The following is a 20,902-nucleotide window of genomic DNA, read 5'->3' as shown; positions in this document are numbered from 1 at the left end:
ATATTTTTGACATTACCCTGTTCCAGTCTGAGAGCATTTTTTAAAGGAAATCTTTGCTAGGCCCAATCTCAATTCTGTTTTCTCTTCTAGGTTGTGGATAAACATCACAGTCCTCTGAATGGGCACCTCCTTGGCTGTCACACCGGAAGTCACTCCCGTCAGGGCCGCTATAAGCAGCCACGCTGTGGTAGAATCTGGAGTGGTTAGAATTCATTTGAATTGCCAGCCTTAACCTTTATATACATGTGCTGAGATTTGACAGAAAAATCAGCGAATCTGGCTTCTTTTGAAGAATCCCAACCAGGGCAGCTCCGTGTCCTCCAGCCTGCCCCCTACTTTTTCCTATGAGATCCCTGTGTTCACTCCGTCAGGAGCTCAGGAAGAGGTGGAGACTGGGAAGGTTTCCTAGGGTCAGCATGCCTTTTAGCTCCTAAGAGGCCCTGGGAGACCCCGGCTGTCTCTTCACTCTTTCTGTCCTGAATTGAGACAGTGTTGTACAGCGCTGCCCAGAAAGTTCCTGCCTTGCTCCAGGCCTGGACCCGTGGATACGTCATGCCGAAGTGCCCCACTTGCACAGCCTCACCGTTCTCCTGGGTCCCTGTGTGCTTTTGAAGTGTCTCAAGTACCCTCCTGAGCTGTGTCCAGTGTCACTGGCTATTTCTTCCCCTTCTAAGGCTCAAGAATCACAAAGGAGCAGAGACTGCCTACCTAACTGTTCTCTTCCTCTTCTTTTTCTCTATAACGGAACAGCAGACACCCAGAAAAAAATGTCCATTTCCTAGCTTCCCACATTACTAGCCAATAAGACGGAAGTGGATAAAGCTTCCAGGAAAGCTTTGAAGGGGATCTAATTTATCTGTTAGAGACCTTTGCTCTTCCTCCCTTTCTCCTACCTGGAGCTCGACCATGATGGCCATCTTGAGACCATAAGGCGACTCTGAAACTGAAAGCACGTGCTTAGAATGGATGAGCAGAAAGACAGACAGTGGGACACTGGTTGTATTTTGTACTCAATAGCCAGCCCTAAAATTTCTTGTTATATAAGAGAAAACTCACTATTTATGCCATTTCTGAATAAGACTTTTATTAGTGAAAGTCAAATGCAGTTCCTACATGAGTCAGAGATTATAAGGGCAAATAATAACTTGTCCCTGCTGACTTCCTTGAAAATTCCCACTGCCTAATGGAGACAGTAATCACAAGACTCCTATGAACTAGGCATTGGGCCAGGTGCTTTATGATATGTTATACCCCAACTCACAGTAACTGCACAAGGCAGGAATGATTATCCTCATTTTACAGACAAAGGAACTGAGACTCAGGGAAGATAAGGGATTTGCCCACAGCCACACAGTTATTAAGTAATATGCTTGATCCTGAAGCCAAATCTGATCCAACCCCAAACCTGTGCTCTTTGGCTTCCCTTCCCCCAAGCCTCTCACCCTGAAACTAACACAAAGCCTTTCTCAAAATCACCTCACACACACCTTAAGGTTTACTCAAATGCCAGAAATTTTTGCCAGTACTTTTGTTTACCACCCTATGAGGTATTTATCCACAATGGAGTCCACTGTGCCATTAAGGAGGATAAACTTGAGTCATCTGTAGGAAAATGGATGCACCTTGATCACAATGTAAGCAAAATCAGACACACAAGCTTAGATATCGCATGAAACCAAAAATATAAATAAAGAGCAAAACAAAAGATATATAATAGGAAATAGGGAGACTGATCTGTTTCAAATGGGACAGAAATCAAGAAGTGGGGCAGGAAGGAAAAGGGGTTAAAAAAAGAATTGAGATGCATTATGTACATGTCCTAACTCTCCACAAGGAGTATATTGCAAACATGTACTAATAGTAAAAACCGAAAAAAGACTATCAGAAAGCTAGAGTAGAATTTATACACATTATTTGAAGAAAAGTCTTTGACAAGAATGGTTTTTGAATCAAGATTTCTAATTATTTCCTTTAGTGAATAAAACTGTGAAGAACGTGATTTTGAGGTGCAAGGGAGAAATATTAAAACCAACAACAAGGAAAAACAGCATCATTGAGGGTTGGCAGAGACTTTTTTGAGGTATATAGTTAACTGCTAAGGGGAAGTCTACTGTGGTACCCATTCATATTTGTTGAAGGGGTCTAGAGTCATTTGTTTGGCACACTCTTAATGGGAACCTACCTTGTTCCATATTCTGTATAGGACCCTTTGCACATAAGTTTTATATAAATATATATTCTTTGAACATGGTAGGAAGAAACTAACATTTATTGATCACTTAGCACACACTAGATGTTCCTATCCAGTCTTAACTAATGTCACTCATACACACAAACCTAGGCCATAGGTAGCTTCATCTGCTTCACAGGAGAAAGTCACTGAGGTTCAGGGGTATCATGATCTTCCCCACAGGGTAGAAGCAAATTAATGATTAATTTAGGAAGCTCCTTACTTTGGAGGCTGCAGCAAATGTCCCACTTCTTTGTTATCACATGTTTTATCTTTAAAATTTACACAAATTTTATATTATTCTCTATAATATAACCATGTTATTGTTATATTAGAATAAACATATTACATTATTTATCATTTGAATTATTTAACTTTTCCTTCCTGAAACTGACACTTTGGAAAGAGATGCCTTGTTGCTCTGTAGTGGCCTCATAAACACTCAGCCCACAACTGCATACCACTGTGAGACCCCCCAGATTAAGGAGCACAAGGTCTGTCATTCATTAACTCATGCAGCAAACAAGTATCAACTACATGCCAGAGCAACTGCCCACCACGAGGCCAATCCAACCTGAGATAGGGTATTAATCCAGCATCATAGAGTTCCCCAAGAGCAGTCAGGGAGACCTGACCAGCCAGTTTGGGGACTGGACTCCACCCCGCAGAGGAGGCCAGTCACACTGACCTTATGAAGGTACGAAAGCCAGTTGGTCCCAACTTCATTGTCCCCTTGATTCCCAGGAACCGGATAAACAAATTTGCCATCCTGTCCACCAGGCGCAGGTAGTTGAACTGTTTTGCATACTTGGGGAACACCTGCTTGAGGCAAATGGAGGGCAGGTGGGCTTCGGGGTTGGGATCAGGGGTGCCAGCCAGCTCACCATCCAGAGAGTCTTTCTTCCCAGCTGATGCTTTCTCAAGCTGCTGAGACCTGAAAGATACAAGGAAGTCATGATGTAGCATTCCTCTGGCACCTGCTCCTTCCCCTGAGATCTGTGGCAAGCCCAGTGGGTGGATATTATCACTATTTTTATTTTACAGACCTCAAAACGGACCTCTGGGAAGTGACCCATCCAGGCACACATAGCTAGTGTGCAGCAAATCCAGGACTTGAACCAAGGGCAGAGCCATGACTGGAAATTTATGCCTCCTCCATTCTGCAAGCCTGGTTTCCCAATATGGAGAACTTCCTTTTCTATAGTCATGGTCTAAGAGAATACTCTACTATGGAGCAGTCTGGGTTTGATTTCAAACTCCTACTTATGGGTAGTAATTGAATAATTAAGAAATATAAAAATCTCATTGAGGGCTGGCAAGAAGCCATAGGCACAGTTCAATGAACAATTTGCAAAGATGCATCAGTTACCCAATTTTAGGAATAGGAACAATTACATTTTCTGGCTTAACTGTTTTCTTATTTGGAACTCATACAAAAAATGATCACAGTGTTGTGATTCCTTAGTCTGGAGATTTTATTCTAAAATTATTCTGATAGTTAAAAAAATTAGTAGCTAATAACTCTCATATTCACTTCTAGTTTGGAAGGCCCTTCTCACCTTCAGACCTACATGTCATTTCCATTCACCCTAAATCTGTGTCTCCCATCTCCTTAAGTGTCACTACCATCTGTCAGTAACCCAAGCAGGAAAAACCAGGGTCAATGCCAACTCCTCTTCTTCCTCTGTTTCCACAGCTAGTTTTACCTCCTTAGTCCTTAAATTCACACCCACTCTGTCTCTGCCTGGGCTTTGTCAGCTCCCACTTAGGCTGCAGACCAGGTCCTCCTGCCTCCAGCTTTCCTTCTGTTGAAAAAAAAATCTAACATCTACAACAAAGAAGGAGAGGTTTAATTTGGCTCATGGTTTCAGAGGATTCAGTTCATGGTCTGCTGGTTCCAAAGCAGGAGCCTCATGACAGAAGGGTGTGGTGGAGCAAAGCTGCTTAGTTCATGGTGGCCAGGAAGCAGAGCAGGGGAACAGTGCCAGAGAGGAGGGGGCCAGGGACCATGTACAGTACCCAAAGTTACACCTCCATGACCCACCCAACACCCCCCAAAAGCATCCTTCACTAATCCTCTAGGCGGTTCTCAAGCCAGTCAAGTTGACGCAATTAAGCTTACTCACCACACCATTCCTAATTCATCTGCCAGGCTGGCATCTGAGTCAGCCTCTGTTAAAGCACACTTGGCTGGGCCATTTATTCCTTAACAATCTAGGATTCCCAAGACTGCAGTCCTCATTCTGGCACTCAAGGGCCTTCCTGGTTTTCCCCTAGGCCTCCTCATTTTCGGCTCCTGCCTGGGAAGGCACACCATTCCTGCCAGGCCTCGAACACTGTCCCTCCCACCCTCCTCCCACTGGTCTGGCCTGAAATCACAGACCAGGAGCCACTACACTCCTGGGCCCCTTTTGCACCCAGTGTCTCTTTCTATACCTGCTGCTTGGCTCCCTTCCCTGTTCCTGGCCCGCCCAGAGCTGGAACCACAGAGATCTCCTCTCACCTGTTGTGTCCACTCCTGAAATAGGACACTGAACATGTTAGACATGGCCAATGAATGCTGCCTGGCTGATGAGTTGATCCCAGGAGAATTAGAGCACTGTCTCATGGTACTGAGCTCAACACCACTGCCATTCTCTACTCTTCTTCTCTTTATGCAATGCTCTTTTGCGCGATGTTCCCATGTCCAAGCCAGCATGCAACTGGTCCCCAGGCTGGGGCATGTCAGTGACTTTGTACCTGCTTTCCCTGGTCCTAGCTACCTGGCACACTTTTGCTCCACTTTCAAAACCTGCCAAGGTGTCTCCCTTACCACACTGATGGCCTTGGACTTGGGTGGCATTCCCCTTGTCACATCCACGCTGCACTGGTTTTCATGCCAGCCTCTGCCATTATTTTGTGAGCTCCTTAGGGGCACAGGCCACATCTTATTCAATTCTTATATCTGTAGGACCTGGCACATGTTAGGTGCTTGGGGACTATTTCGCTGAACTTTTGAATTGGGAAATTTCACTTTTAATAGCAATATGAGCACCAATGAAAGTATCAGCATTATGATGCTTGGTGCCCCATAAAACCCCTTTAAATGGCAAAGAAGTTCAATAGAGAAACAGCTTGCTTGACAGCCCTGCCCAAATGGTCCTCTCTCCATGCCAGTCCTAGGAGCCAGCTTATGGGACACAGAGCTCCCTCATGTGAAAAGCAAGCCCCGGAAGTCCTGTTCACAGTTCCTTCTAAGTAGATCTTAACACTAGTCTCAAAGCAAGGACAGGCAGAGGACAGAACAGAGCAGCATGAGGGAAAATCTCTTTTAAAGGTCACAGTCAGGACGGTTTGGGGGAAACAAATGCTCTCTCTGACAGAGGAAAGCCGTCATTCCTTGGAAGAGGCAGGTGCTCCCAGGGCTGTGCAATTTTCCTCCAGCAAAAATGGTTTTGTCATCCTCACCTTGAGCTTCAGCCAGTAAATAAAAGTCAGGTGGTTACTTTTCAGATGAAATGAAGTGTTTTCCCAGTAAGGTTGTAGGAAGAAAAATGAGGGGAAAAAATGACACTCTGACCAGAAATTAGCTCTTAAATTACTGGATAAGTGGCAGTTAGTGACATGAGAAGCACTTAGGAAGTTTTGTCAAAAGGGAAGACTTGGAAATGTATAGTTTGAATACTCCAGGTGACAATGATAACAGCTCAGGGAACAAACTCAATGAACAGACCTGTCCCACATTTGTGATCTCATTTGCTCTTCACGCAACTCCACGAAGGAGACTGTGGTTATGTCCCTGTTCCAGATGGGGAAGCTGAGGCTCAGGAAGATGGAGCGCCTCTTTCCTCTGGCTGGACTGGGATTATGAATAAATTCTTCTAATCCAGCGCTCTTTCTGGTTTTTTGTTTTTTGTTTTGTTTTTTACCGCCATTCTAGTTTAAAGCACATCATAATTCACTTTGGGGGTTACAAAATCCTAAATACTATTTATTTTTATATTTTAAAGAGTCTTATTTATTATTTTAGATGGTAGAAGTAATTCATGCTCTTTGTAGACATTTTGAGAAATATATAAAGGAATCAAAATCATTTGTAATCCCGCAACTCAAAGATAAACATTAATTCTGATATCCATATTTATAGTGAGGATAACAGTTCATGTAGTTTAAATCCTCCTTTTTGTGCTTTACATCACACCACAAGTATCTTCCCAGAGCATTTATATGTTTTCATGAGCGTGTTTCTTGTGGACTTGTAACGTTCCGTATTGTGCCTGAACCATAATGTAATAACCATTTTTCCTCTGTTAGTGTCCACATGGCCTGTTATTTGACTAAATAGAGTCTAGTGATCAGTCCCCTGGGTGATGTGCTCCCTCTATGGAGCATCAAATGTTACAGCTAGGAGTGGCTTTGGAGATCATTCTGTCAACTGATATCATTTTGTTGTTATTGTGTAAAAATTTGCATAGCATAAAATCTATTTAAAGTATTTTAAAGTGACCAACTCAGTGGTGTTTGGTACATTCACAATGTGTGACCATTACTGTTATCTATAACAATGTCGAGAGACGAAATTTAAACCCAGGCGGACAGTGACATTAGCACCGGTGGGTGGGTCATTTAAACAGCATGTCATCCAGGCTGGTGGCCTTAGCTTGGGTTGCCCTAGTGATGAGGACCCTGTCACCTTCAGGAACTCTCAGACTGGACAGGTTTTCCCAATGTTGCGCCAGGGAATGTCTCAGTCAAACTTCTGCTTGCTCCCACCCCCGGGCTGTGTAGAATGAGTCTGTTTTCTCTTCTATGTGACAGCCTTTCACATTCCTTAAAAGGGTTTCTGCATCCATTGGACGACTGCTATTCTCCATCCTCCTGAATCTCAATTAGTAACCTCAAGATAAAAAGGGACCTAACAGCTATAGATAGCGTTTTCATGGACTCTGAACCATAAATTCAAAGGAAGTGGTTTTATTCTACTTGAAGAAGGTACTAAAAACATAGCTGATATATAAGAGGAAATAAAACAATGAGAAATGGTACCTTTGCTGGATATAATTGCAATTATCACATTGAGATCCAAGCTATCACAAATACTGTAAAATCCTGTTTTTACTTACTAGCATTTTAATGCAAATGTTGTGCTTAGGAAATAAAAGTGACTGGTAAAGAAAATATAAACCAAGGTTACTAGTCCTTTGGGATAATTTTTTAAAAAATTGAATTTGATATATCCTTGATTCATTATAATAAAGGAAAGAATCTTGGCATGTTTTATCTATTATCATTTTTCCAATAGAATGGAATTATTTTTCATTTAAATTCTCATGAAAAAACACATCTCTATTTTGTCTGGAAAGTTGTTAAAAATCACTGCCATTTACTGTGGACCTTCTGGATATCAAGCATTGTACTAAGCAATTTATCTATAGTCTCATTTGTTTTTCATAACAGTTCTATGAGTTAGGTGGAAATAATTCCCATTTTACTGATTAGGAATCCAAAGCCCAGAGATACTGAACAGTTGCCCAAACTTACATGATCAGCTGTGGAACCAAGATTTACACTTATGACCGTCTCACTCCATACTCCATGCTTAGTTCACCATATCATTCTTATATGTATTTGGTATTGAATCAAACCAGAGACATTTCTTCTTAAGTATAAACTGTATATATTCCCAGAAATTAACAAGGAAGGGAGATAAATATGGCATGGTCTGTCTTAGTTACTTTTCTTATTGCTGAGACAAAATACCCAACACCCAAAATTAAAAGAGGAAAGGTTTATTTTGCCTCACAGTTTTTAAAGGTCTCAGTCCATAATTGGCTAGCTCCAAGGCAGGTGGCATGGCAGAGGGGCATCACAGAGGAGAAACAATTCATGGCAGGCAGAAGGCAGCACAAGCAGCAGGCAACAAGTAACAACAGCAGACCTCTTTCTGTCCCTTATAGTCCATCCAGGCTGCATGCCCTTAGGATGGATAACACTCACACCCAGAAATATGCCAAACCAATCAGTGGACTAATTTAGTAATCACACACCCTTAATCCCAGCATCATAGAATTTGATCCAAGGAATACACACTCTAGATATAGCCCCTCTAAAAACCCCACCTATGACTGCATGAGGCTTTGGGGAGACATTAAGACATAAGCCATGTCAGGTCAAATTCTAGTTTCAGAGGAGTTGCTTGAATTGTCTCTGGAGAAATTTTCTATTTCTAGTTGAGCATGCTGTCAACCATTTGTCCATTCATGAAACATTTCCTAAGCATTCACGTGTCCCAGGGGCCTTAGATACAAGGTGAGGAGGATCGTTCCTACCACCTAGTAGCATGTGACAGGCCCATACATAAGCAATGACTTGGTGGTGTTATCACCAGATAGCAAGCGGTGTGTGTCTTGGTCTTAATCTTGACTTCTAGAGAGAGATTCTTAGATTTGGTCATGCAGGAAATGAGAAGGTGGTAGTTTTTTTCCTTTAAAATCTTTTTTATTAGTACATGTTTGCAGTTCATGATGATAACATTCATTGTGGGGAGTTGCTATACGTACATCACAAGTATGTTCTCTTCCCTGCCTCTTTCCATCTCTCGGCTTCCTTCTCAGTTGCAAAAGATCTATTTCCCTGTTTCTTATTATCTATCTTTTATTTTGCTCTTAATTTATTTATCTTTTAGGTTTCTCATATAAGAAAAATTACATGATATTTAAGCTTGTTTGTCTGATTTATTTCACTTAACATTATGCTGCATTCATTTTCCTACGAATGACTCAAGTATATCCTTCTTCATAGCAGAGTAGTACTCTGTTGTGTATAAATAGCACTTTTTTTTTTGGTACCAGGATCGAACTCTGGACCTTGCGCTTTTGAGGCAGGTGGTGGCACCACTGAGATAAATCCCTTACCCAATACCACATTTTTAAAAACTCCACTCATCTGTTAATGGACATATGGCTGCTTCTAAGATTTACCTATTATTGTGCTGCTATAATCATGGGTATGCATGTAACACTCTAATGTGACACCCTTAACTCTTTCTGGAAGATACCTAGAAGGGGAGTAGCTGAGTCAAATGGAATTTCTGTTTTAATTTTTTGAGAAATCTCCATACTGATTTCCATAGTGGTCATACTAGTTTACAGTCCCACCAACAATGCAGAAGTGTTCCTTTTCCCCTGCAGCCTCACCAGCATTTATTATTTGATTCCTTGCTGATAGCTGAGAACATGGTAAATTTTGAGGAGAGGAGTGGCAAGGTGGGAACTTTGGTGAAGAGAAATGAATCTGCTGTCAGCGTGCATCTTGAGTCAAGTAGGGAGGGGTTATTAGGAAGCTATTGGAACAGACTAGATTAAGTGTTCTCAAAGGGTGGTAGCTAGACCAGGTGAGCAGGGTCTTCTGAGAACTTGTAGAAACACACATTTGCAGATCCCAGCTCAGCTCAGACCTACTGACTCAGAAACTCTGCAGATGGGCTGGGCAGTCTGTTTTAGAGAGCCCTGCGGGTGGCTCACATGCAGCCTAGAGTCAAAGAATTGCTGGTCTGGGTGAAAGAAGATGAGCCCTGATGTAGGGCAATAGCAGTGGGTATCGAGCCAGGAAGCCAACACATGTGAAAAAGATCTAGCAACCACTGCTTAGACACAAAGGACAAAAAGTCTGAGAACAACCTGGATCATGTTCCTGGTAGCCCTATGGCTTGGGCAGGATAGCCTGGTGGGCAGTGGGGCTGCATGGCAGAGGGGTGTCAGTGAGTGTCTTTCCCTACTGTTTAACCAAGACTTTCTCCTCTGTCACTTGGAGATTTCGTATGCACACGTATTGAGTTGACATTCCTGAAGAAAATGCTAACCAAGCACCAGAGAAGTCCCTTAAATTAGGCCTGCAGCTAATTTAAAGAGTTGGAGGATGAAGTCGCTAAAAATAAACATAACTATCATGTAGCCCAGCTCTGTCGCTTGATAAATCTCTGCCATGACAGAGGCCCCATTTGCTTGATGGGCGATATGCAATTTGAAAAGAAGGCAATAGACTGCAAAATGGGTGAGAACTTAGTTTCCAAACTGATGAGGAGAAGAATTTAGTGAAGATCTTAGTCTGATACTCAAGACCCTTTAAAACCCAGACCCATCCTGGAGCTACTCCCATTGGGTCCTCTTCATGCCGTAACCCTGCCTTCTACTGAGTACTGGCCTGGCCACTTCCACCACACATGACCAGTTTCTTCCACAGCCTGGTGTAACATCAACAGCAGCAAAGTACAGCAGTGGCAATAGTGTTAGCACTTACTGTGTGCCAGGAACTGCAAGTCATAAAATTTAATATTGATAAAATCCCTATGAGGTAGATGTTATCATTATTCCCATTTTAAGGAGGAGGAAACCAAGGCTCAAGGTTATAAACTAATATGTTGCAGGTCCAGGATAGGAACTCAGACAGGCAGGCTCCTAAGGTCTTGCTTCTAACTACTGCATTATGCATCTTCCACACAAGTGGCACTGTGTACTTCGAGGGTCGAGAAGCTTCCTTGTTACATCTCATTTTAGCCCTGGCAATGATCTATGAATTAGGTTGCACAGGCTGAATATTCTTATTCAAAAATTCCAAAATCAGAATTGTTCCAAAATCTAAAATTTTGTGCATCAATATGATGCCACAAGTGGAAAACTCCACATCATGGAACTTGGTTTCACGTACAAAACTATTTAAAATATTGTATAAAATTACCTTCAGGTAATTTTGTGTAAGGTGTATATGAAACAAAGAGTTGATGTTTAGAATTGGCTCCCATCCCCAAGATATTTCATTATCATATGCAAATATCCAAAATCTGAAAAAATCCAAAATCTGAAACACTTCTGGTTCCAAGCACTTTGGATAAGGGATACTCAATCTTCATAAGTGGTCCCATTGTAGTGATGAGAACATGAGTTCAAGAGGTTCAGCTACTTTCCAAAGGTCACTCAGTTATTAAGCATGAACCCAGGTCTGTTTGAGTTCAAGGCCCAGGCATTTTTCGCTCTATCATCTCAACTTCATATAATTGTGCAACTTATCTGGACTCCTTTTTTTCCTCCCTTACAGCAAGGGAGCAATGTCCTCTACATTAAAGGCCAGTGTGAGGCTTAAGACGGGAACGGAGGGGAGCCCTCAAAGCGTGAACCCAGCACAAAGTGGTGACACTGTTTAGGCTCAAAAATGCAGCCTTTCTCCAAAGCACCAGGCTGAACAGTGTGGGGGCCATAACCAGCCTCACTGTGACTCCCTGGCAGGGTCTGGTGCTCATCGAGATGTGGCTGTTTCCTTCTGTTTGTCAAACAAACCAATCGGTTACTTCATAGTTACTAGCTCACAAGAATCACTGATACGGAATGTTTGCAGAATGCAAATTAGCGAGGGACCCCATGGCAACAGCCACAGCCAGGCCTCTGTTCCTGCTCAAGGATGGATTCCAGGAGCCACCAGCCTGGGGTTGCTGCATGACCATTTTTCCTGAAGGGCCAGACAATGAATTAGTGAAAGGACAAACACTAGGACTTATGCTAATGCCTGGCTCCCACAGACCCAGAACTTGTACCATTTCAGAGAGGGAGAGGCCTTCAGGGGTCATTGGGCCCAGCCCTCTCATTTTATGGATGAAGGAGCTGACAGCTCATTTTACAAAGACCTCCCAATTCACTTCTTTTCCAACACGGAACTCTGCCCTGTGTCCCCAGGCACAGAGCAAGCATCTCCTTCATTGCAGTGCCTTTTGCTTGCTGTCTTGCAGCACGGTTAGGTGGTGGCACATTCTTTGCATGCAGGCCAGGAAGGGTGCTGCTGGTGGCTCCTCCTCTTAGGGTTTGCAACTGGTGGACCAGGTGGTTTGGGGTGCAGACTTGGAGGTGGTAAATTGAGGCATGGCTGGACCTCTGCCACTTGCAAGCTGCATGACCTGAGGAAAGTCATGTCAGCATCTTGTCCTAGATAGTACTTCATGGTGTCACATTTTCTTATGTCTAATGCAGAACTAGCCATACATTATCTGATATCCTTATTCTTTGTAGAGGATTACCCATGTGGCAAAAATCATGCATGTTTCAGTCAGTGTGTACTAGAGAAACAGATATATAAATATATATGAATTTACAGATTGGCTTAGAATGTCTGCCCACAGAGTCAGGTGTAGAAGAGCACAAGAGATCTGTCTGCCCACTGGGGATCCAAAGGATCCAGTCGAAGGCCTGGATCTCTGTGTAGTGTCCCGTGTGAGTCCGTATCAGAAGGCCAAAAGGTCTGAGCCAGAAGGCCGAAGGGTCAATGCTGGAGGCTGAAGAGTCCATGCTGGAAGCCAGAAGATGACTTCCAAGGTGAAAGGGAAAACTGAAAGTCCTCCAAATGAAGCAGAAGGGATCCTTCCTTCTTCGTTGCCCTTTTATTATACCATTTTGGTGACAATCTTCCTTAGGGTGGGTCTATCACACCCAGAGCGATGCTGACCTAATTTAGCTGGGCTCAACTCAAGCTGACATGATCAATCAACTGTCACAATGCGTGAAAGAGATCCTTGGGGCTTCCCGCACAGAAATAGTTAAACTTCAAAAGGGCCTCCGGTGATGACCTTGTCTCATTTCCTTTTTGAAACATACAGGGAAGTGCAAGCCAAGTCTTTTGCTTGAGGAGAGGCATCCAGACAGAGGCAAGCCTGGTTCTCCAAACCTCCTGGCCAGAGCCTTTAAAATAAGCAAAGGAAGATGAGAGAAATTGCACCACATTTGAGCTTAAACACCAGAGCAGGTGAAATTCTGAATGCTTTGAACCCTTCTGGCCACTTTGGCAGGAAAGGAGGAGGACACTTTTTACCCAAAGGCCTCAGAGTCCTTTTTTTTCCCCCTTAAGCAGCTGGCTGCTATCTCTCTGCAGGTGATTTGCTGCTCCTTTGCTTTTCTCCAGAACCCAGAGGAGGAGTTTTCAAATAGCCACACATGCACTGGCTGTTGGAGGCCACTGGACAACCAGACAAAGTCCCCAGTCTCAAGTAGAATGCTTGGGAGCCCCGTGTGCTGGTCTCTGCCTTCATCATCTTCCACTTTCCATGCCCCTCTGTCCCTTTGTCCTTTGTAAGTGCTCTTCCCAAATTACCCACTTGGAAAACACTTACCTTTTAAGTTTTTGAAGATTCCCTATCACCTTTCCCAAGAAGCTTTCCACACCTTTCAGAACAGAATCAACCATTTCTTTGCACATTACCATCCTCCGTGCATTCACCTTCATTGCTGTCCTCCTCCTCCTCTTCCTCCTCCTCAACACCATCAAGATGTATAGGATGCTAAGCCCTTGGTATATATACTTTTTATTTTATAGGAGTTATCACACTCATTCTTAAATCACTCTTTGTGTAACTGACTGTGGAACACCTGTTCTTTCATTAGATGGAAGGTTCCAGAAGGGTGGGCTCCTTTATTGCTCCATTTATGTCTACACTGATAACTTCAATATAGCTTCCTTGTCAAAATGTCTAGCAACGAATAGTTGAGTCATTGTTTCAATGAATTCTCACAATAATCCAATTAATTAGGCACAGATATTAACTGGAGTTTACACCTGGAGATATTGAAGTTGAGAGAGGGTAGGTCAGTGTCTCAAGTGAACCAGAAGCCACAATTTTACCACCCACACTACCACCCTCCTCTACTTCTAGTTGCCAGAATGAGTCTTTCTTCCTCCTTTACTCTCAGTTGCTAGGAAGAGCCTGGCTGTACTCTGTGAGAACAAAGATTTCCTAGTGGCAACAGCAAAAGACTGTCTTTGTGACAATCGTAATCAGTGGTTGTATTAGCCTCTTTTACCACCTCCAAAATTAGCAGAAAAGGCCAACTCGAGCTCTCATTGTATAGCTCTGCTAATGAAGGGATCCTTTTAATTACACACTCGGCATGTGTCTGCAACACAAAACATTTTAGTGTGTAAACACAGTTCTGCACCAAAGTATAGGCTGTGTGAATGCCGGTGATAAGTGGGGGGAACTGTGGGTAGAAGTTATTCTTTGCCTACGCAGTAGTCTCTTTTGGGTATCTAATTTCATCCAGACCAAGTTCGTTTTCAAGAGTGATCCTAATTCTCTTTTATATGCTGTACGCCTAATGTGTACTTGTTTAGTAATTCCACAGGTGCATGCCGGGTCACAATGTCCCCCTTCAGACTGCGGTCAAGTCTGCTCACTTCGTTCGTTTCGCTTGCCACTGACTGTCATGCCGTGAGGGCTCTCTGACCCAGTGGTGCCAGCATATCTGAGAAGCCCTGTGGTGCAGTTGTCCAGCACCAAGCCGTCTTCACTCCATGACATGCCAGGAGCTCCTGCCATTTGCATCCCGCTTTCCTCGTGTACAGTTCTGTGTGGGATTTGTACTAATGTGAGTTAGGCCTCTTGGAGGGGTTCAGATCCCACAGACTCTTCACAGGCCAGGGTGCCCTGACTTTGTGTTTGTGTTTGGTGGGGGGAAAGGGAAATAACTGCCCCATCTTCCCATAGATGGACAAGAATTCTACCGTACATCAGTTATCTGTCTTTTTATTTTTTTAATTGCATAGGGCCTTTGCACTGAACTACATCCCAGCCCTTTATTTTAAATTTTGAGACAGGTTCTCACTGAATTGCACATGTTGGGCTTGAACTTGAAATCCTTCTGCCTCAGGCTCCCAGAGTGCTGGGATTACAGGTGTGTGCCACCATCGTTGGATTAATTGTCTGTCTTATTTACACATGGTGATGACTCCCAGGCCCATACCTCATACCCAGGTGCTGAGTCTGGGAGGACTGTGTCCCACCCACCCCTTTGGCCATAGCAGGTCCAAATCCTAGTCCTCCTCCACTGCTCATCTCCCCTGCCAGCCCACAAGCCCTCCCTGACTGCTCCCACTCAGAGTACGCTCTTTTGGAGACAGCACAATGTGGAATTTATCATTTTCTAAACTTGCATCCTGCCCATTTAAGTTTGTGGCTTCTTTCTTCTGAAAGACTGTGAGTTTGCCGGAAATAGAATCCCTTTTTGTTCGCCTTGAAGTGCCTTATATCAGTGCTAAGAAGTGGATGTGTAGGCAGAGGGTTCTCTGAGACGTACAGTGGGAAGGAACCGGGGGTGATTCTGCCTAGTGGCAAGAAAATGGGCAGCATGATCTCTGGATGTCATTTTCAGTTTAGGGTTCTAGAAAGGCATCTTTAAGGTAATAATAGAGCAAGAAGAGTTCATGGCAATAAGAACAATTGTCACCCTGATTCTACCCCTTACCAATGGCATAGCCAAAGGGAGGTGGCCTTATTGCTCAGCCTCAGTTTCCCTATTGTGAAGTGGAGACAGACAATAGAGGCACTGAGGATTCAGTGGGATGACGTAAAACAAGGGACTGGCACCTGGCTGGAGCATGGTTGTCCCCACTCACTGGACGCATACTCACTGGGCACCAATCTGTAATCAGGGATTCAGGGTCAGCTCAAGCCCACCACCTTGGAAGAGTCCACTGCCTGCCCCAACCTGTAACATCCTTTTCCTCAAAGAACTTTGGCCCTAGCAAAATTAGATTTTAAAAATTCGCCTCATAAATTAGGCATGCATATTAACAATCAGGTCCAGAGAGAAAGTCTAACTTTCTTCTTTACGCAATTTGAATTCCCCCAACATAGAGTTGTTGTCAAAATCCATTAAAGTATTTAATTTCTCTTGTCACTGCACAATTCCCTGAGCAGACATTCAGACAGTGTGCAGTGGTGTTTCTCACAAAGGTACTAAATGTTTAGTTATCATGGTACATTTTTTGGATGATGTCTCCCCGATGGCTCTGGAGACTCCACAGCAACTGTGTGAGTTCAAGCACAAGGTTAAGGCAGGTTGGCAGAGTGGCAAGAGCTGCAGGGATTAGGAATCAAGCAGGCCTGGGTTTGAGCTCCCTTTGTCACCAGCTGAGTGACCTTGGGGAAGGAACTTAACCTCTCTGGGTATCAGTTTCCTCATTTGTAAAGCTATAATAATGCTAAATCCACAGAGTTTTAGTGAGCACTTAGAACACTAAATGTAAAGAACCTAGCAGAACACCAGGCACATCACTGGTCCTCAACATGAGACAGCTTAGAAGTCCCAGAGTTATGGAAAGGTACAGACAGGGGTCTAGAGGCTGACACATCCCTCACCACCCCTCTTGCCTTTCCCCAGGAGACAGACAGGCTTAAGGAGCAGTGTGACAATGACCAGACCCACTGTCTTGACTTTTTTTGCATAGTAGCCTCTAGTAACATCCATTCATTCAAACAAAATAATGTCCCCACTTGAAGGACTCACTTGGCAGGAGCCAAAGGTTTCCATGCCAACAGCAGTGCAGTGGGTACCTCAACCCTCAAGCATGAAAACAAAAGAATTGGCCATCTAGTTTCCCTGCTCACAAGCAGGACCTAGAAAATCAGAGCTCACCCCTTCTTGGTTGTCAAGGCAGTGTCACTGATCTACCTCTTGTCCTGCCAAAGTCACATGCCACTATGCAAGAGGACCAGGGGGACAGATGGGTGGGAGGTGGCAGTCAAAGAACAAGGGGTAGCAGAAGTGCTCTACAACGTCCAGTCCAGCAGAGAAGTGGTCTCACTTGTTTTTGCAGAAAAACAAAAATTCCCCACTGGCAAAATTCCACCCTTGCCAGAGGGTGGAGGGGTTCCACTTTTTAGTGTGATGAGGAACAGATTTAGACCCTATCAGAGGCCAGTTTGGAACTGGAGGAAGGGCAATTATTTCCCCATCCAGGCCACAGAGTGAGGCTGGTGTAGCCCCCATGCCTCTCCTGGCATTTCAGGAAACGCGGCTCATGCTGCTACCTGACACCTTTTACCACAGCTCTTCACAGATTTTCCAGCGCAATCTCCTGTCCCTGATCTAACGAAACCCGAGCAACAGCCCTGGGAGTAAAGGGCAGTGTGCCCATTTTGCCGGTAGGAACATCAAATAAGTGCTGTAACCACAAACCAAGGAGTATGGATCTTACTTTTGTTTTCCTTTAAACTTTGCTCTCTACCCTCAAAAGCCTTCACTCAGAACAGCTCTAGAATTTGCCCAGTTGGAATTCTCTGCCTCACTCTTCAGCTCCGTGTAGCTTTTAAAAGTCACCTTCTAAGTCCAACACCTGCCAGACAAATCCACCCAGATGTCCCACTTGCACCTCAGTGAGTTCAGTGTTCCAAGTTGAACACAATTTGTCTTCTAGAACTGGCTCCTCGCTGTTTCCATGTTGTTACTGGCAACTTCATCTTTCTGGTAAGCCAAGCTCAAACCCTGAAGTCAGCCTTGACTGCTTCCTCCTCCTGGGTTCTGAGGAACTGCTCAGAAGGCTCCACTGGCCCTCATATTCCGGGGGGGCCTAGCAGGTGGGGGGCATCAAGAAAATCAGCTCACCACAAAGGCTGCGGGGACAAATGCCTGGGCTCTTGCTAGTCCCATGCTGTGTAAAAAGCCCACTCTCTCATTTGATTACCACAAACCTTTGAGGGTTTTCTTTCCCCCAGTACTGGGGATTGAACCCAGGCCTTCTCACTGAACTATACGCCCAGCCCTTCTTATTTTTTATTTTGAGATAGACTCTTGCTAAGTTGCTAAGTTGCCCAGGCTGGGAATGTAATTGAGCTTGAGATCCTTATACCTCAAACTCCTGAGTGCTAGGATTACAGGTGTGCCCTACCATACTCAGCAAGGTTATTATGATTCTTAATATGTTCCCATTTTCCACATGAGACACTTTCCCTATGAGACACAGGGGTGACATAATCCACCCAAGGTCATCCAGCTTAGAAACGGTAAAGATAAATTATGAATCCAATCAGCCTGACTCAAGGACTGGTGGACAAAGCTCCTTCCCTTCTAGCCAAGGGTTTCTTAAGAGCAGGGGCCCCTGTATCATGTTTGTATCTCAATTCCAAGACCGTCGGGCCTGCCTCACAGAGTTGAGGGAGCAAATTCCTGACTGAGGGGGTTAGCTCGGAGCCAACCACACAGGATCCCACTTCCTGCTGAGACCCTTTCTCACCGTGTAACAACCACGTAGCCGCAGATACCCCAGCAGGCTGAAGAGTGATACCACTCTGCCACGGACATGTCCTCGTCCTAATCCCCCGACCCGTGGATATACCCTTCTGTGACAAGAGTCTTTGCAGATGTAATCAAGTGAAAGATCTTGATATCATCCTGGATTTTGAGAGGGTAGGTGTCCTTATATTAGAGAAAGGCAGGGGAGATTTGATGCGGATGAATACAGAGAAAAGGGGCACGTGAAGCCAGAGACGGACTGGCATGACGCAGCCACGAGCCAAGGAACAGACTGGAGCTGCACAAGGTGGAAGAGGTAAGGAAAGATTCTCCCCTTCGGGTTTAGTGGGGAGTGCCATGCTGCCGGCACCTTGATTTCATAACAGTGCAAGAATAAATTTTTAGGGTTATAAAGTGACTTGTTACAGTAACCCTGGAAAAGGATCCAAGGCCTAGTTTCCTCACCCCTGAGGTGAGTAACCCCAGGGCATGACTCCGAGCAGCAACTAGAATAGGGCCTGGTTCACAGCGGGGCCCTCAGTGAAAGTCTGTCGAACAGAATTTCACGCTTTCTCTGAGTCAGTATCTTGGAAGCTCCCGCCCACCCCCAGGCACACTGGGCGTCTGGACTGTTTCTGTCTCCACTCTTGGGCTTGTAAACTGTTTAACTTCAGAACGAAGTAGCCAGAAGGAGGAGCCATGGGGGGCATCTCCTGTGGGCCCAGACGTGCGGGATGGACTGGCAGCCAGCAGAAATGCTGGTGTCCTTGCAAGGCTGGCGACGAAGTGCTGGCCCCTCTCCAGCCCTAGATGACGAGCCTGTCACGGTGGGTTTTACGAAACATCTGTTTCAGGAACAAGTCCGTTGTTTCAGGCAAGTTCTAGAGATAATAGTATGCTTTTCCCAGACACAGCCATGACATGTTCACTGGAGCCAAATATCTCTAATTGTGACCCATTTCTTAAGTGGCAGAAGCTCATCAGACTCTTCAAGAGCATGTGTCACACGTGGGCAGCCCAGCCGGTTTCCTCTGTTGCTGTCCAGCCGGGACAACATTCTCTCTGGCTTACAGGGACAGACTGGGGTGGCTGGGGTAGGGGAGCACTTTCTCTGAAACTGGTCCTGCTAAAGGCTGTGCTTAATACTACAAGGCAGTCAGGTCCCTGGGCTTCATGCATATGGATACAGCTGCGGTTGAATGATAGCCTGCGATTTCTCTGCCCTGCGTTAATCGAGTTCGGGTGGCTACTGAGAATATGACTAGGAAATGCTATGCTGGTGCACATACCAATGATCTCCAGGATCCAAACACAGCTTTGCTGGATTGGACTCAGTGCTGGCCTGAGATAAGAAAGCATAAATGTAGTGTCCCGTGCGAGATGAGCAGACTGTGCCTTGGCATGAGACAGAGAGGCCAGAAGGCAGATCCAAATGAGGAGAGCTGGGACCCCTTCCCTGTGGTTCTGCAGGTGGCGGGGATACCTGGACCAATGAAGCAAAGATCCTTCACACAGGAAGTTCCTGGGGAGCAAGCAGGCAAAGCCTGCCCTGTCTCCTTTCTTCTGGGGTCAGTGCTGGGATGCAAGCAGATGCACTTCTGGCCTTCGGGTGCCCAGATCAAGCCCAGAATGCATCTGCTTCACAGGACAGTGTCCTCCAGCCAGGGCAGCTGTCTGCTGTGTCCCTTGGCAGGCAGGTCTAAGATACAGCCTGGCTCCCAGGGAGGGTCAGAGGGGTCATTCTTCCTGTGCTCAGTTCCCTCCTAGCCAGCAGCTGTCCTGCTGTATCGCTTCCACTCTTCATCCCTGTGGTGTCACCCAGAAGCTGCTGACTGGCCAGCCCTGGCCTCAGGCCCCACTCAGCTTCTCTGCACCCTGGGCTCTGCACCTTTCCCTTCCCCCCAGCAGTCTGTGGCTGGGGTCCCTGCGTGCCATGGAGGTGAAGCCCATCCCGGATGACAGATAAGGTCACAATGCCAAGTCTGCACAGCAAAGAAGGCAGTTACAATGGTCCAGCTTCCCCAGTCCTCGACACCCTGCACACTATTCCCAGAGAGAGCATCCGGCCAAGGCAGTCAAGATGATTAGAAAGGAAATAGCTTCAGGCCATAGAGACTGGCAAGTTCAAGGTCCTCATTCTGTCTGTGGACAAGGACTAAGCTCTAGAGATGAGGCCTGGCTTATCTAGGGTGTCCAGGCTCAGGGGAGAACCCAGTTTCCCACCTCCTGTTCACTTTTCTGTGACAACATCCTTGGCTCTGGGTCCATATCAGCTTTGTGCTGACATCTGGGACTGAGTTGGGTGCACCTTTCACTCTGGCAGGAGAATGGCAGCAGCCAGCCTAATACAGCAGCTCAGTAAATGTCACTTAGACCTGGCAGAATGGTCTCCTTTGTAAAAAAAATAAATCAGAATGAATGCCTTACTGATGCCAGCATAGAGGTATGATTTCAGGATTCTGCAAACACCTCAGCTAGCAGCAGGTGCTGTATCTGCTTATAATGTGGTGTGGAAGTAGAGAAAGTAGATGAGGATGTCACATTCTCGATTTAGTTTTCTCCTTGTATAACAGTGACCCTGTGTCCACACTGTGACAGCTGCTGTTTGCTGGGCTATGATCTGCAGGCCCTGCTTGCATACAGGTCC

General features: G+C 45.1%; 1 protein-coding gene across 3 annotated transcripts in view; it reads right to left on the bottom strand.

Moving 5' to 3' along the window:
• Ttll11 (tubulin tyrosine ligase like 11) overlaps positions 1–20,902 on the bottom strand; it is a 255,941-nt gene that overhangs the window by 40,977 nt on the left and 194,062 nt on the right. For all 3 annotated transcript variants that reach the window (XM_013073559.3, XM_087183231.1, XM_087183233.1), the window contains one exon: positions 2,919–3,164. In XM_013073559.3, the coding sequence (XP_012929013.3) occupies positions 2,919–3,164 (246 nt within the window). The remainder of the gene's footprint in view (positions 1–2,918; positions 3,165–20,902) is intronic.

The sequence above is a fragment of the Heterocephalus glaber genome, unplaced genomic scaffold, assembly GCF_053883595.1.
Source record: "Heterocephalus glaber isolate CG9 unplaced genomic scaffold, H.glaber_assembly_v1.0 deba00001479, whole genome shotgun sequence".
Classification (NCBI taxonomy): domain Eukaryota; kingdom Metazoa; phylum Chordata; class Mammalia; order Rodentia; family Bathyergidae; genus Heterocephalus; species Heterocephalus glaber.
Note: the sequence above shows the minus strand (reverse complement) of the source record. Positions and strands in the feature narration are given on the sequence as shown.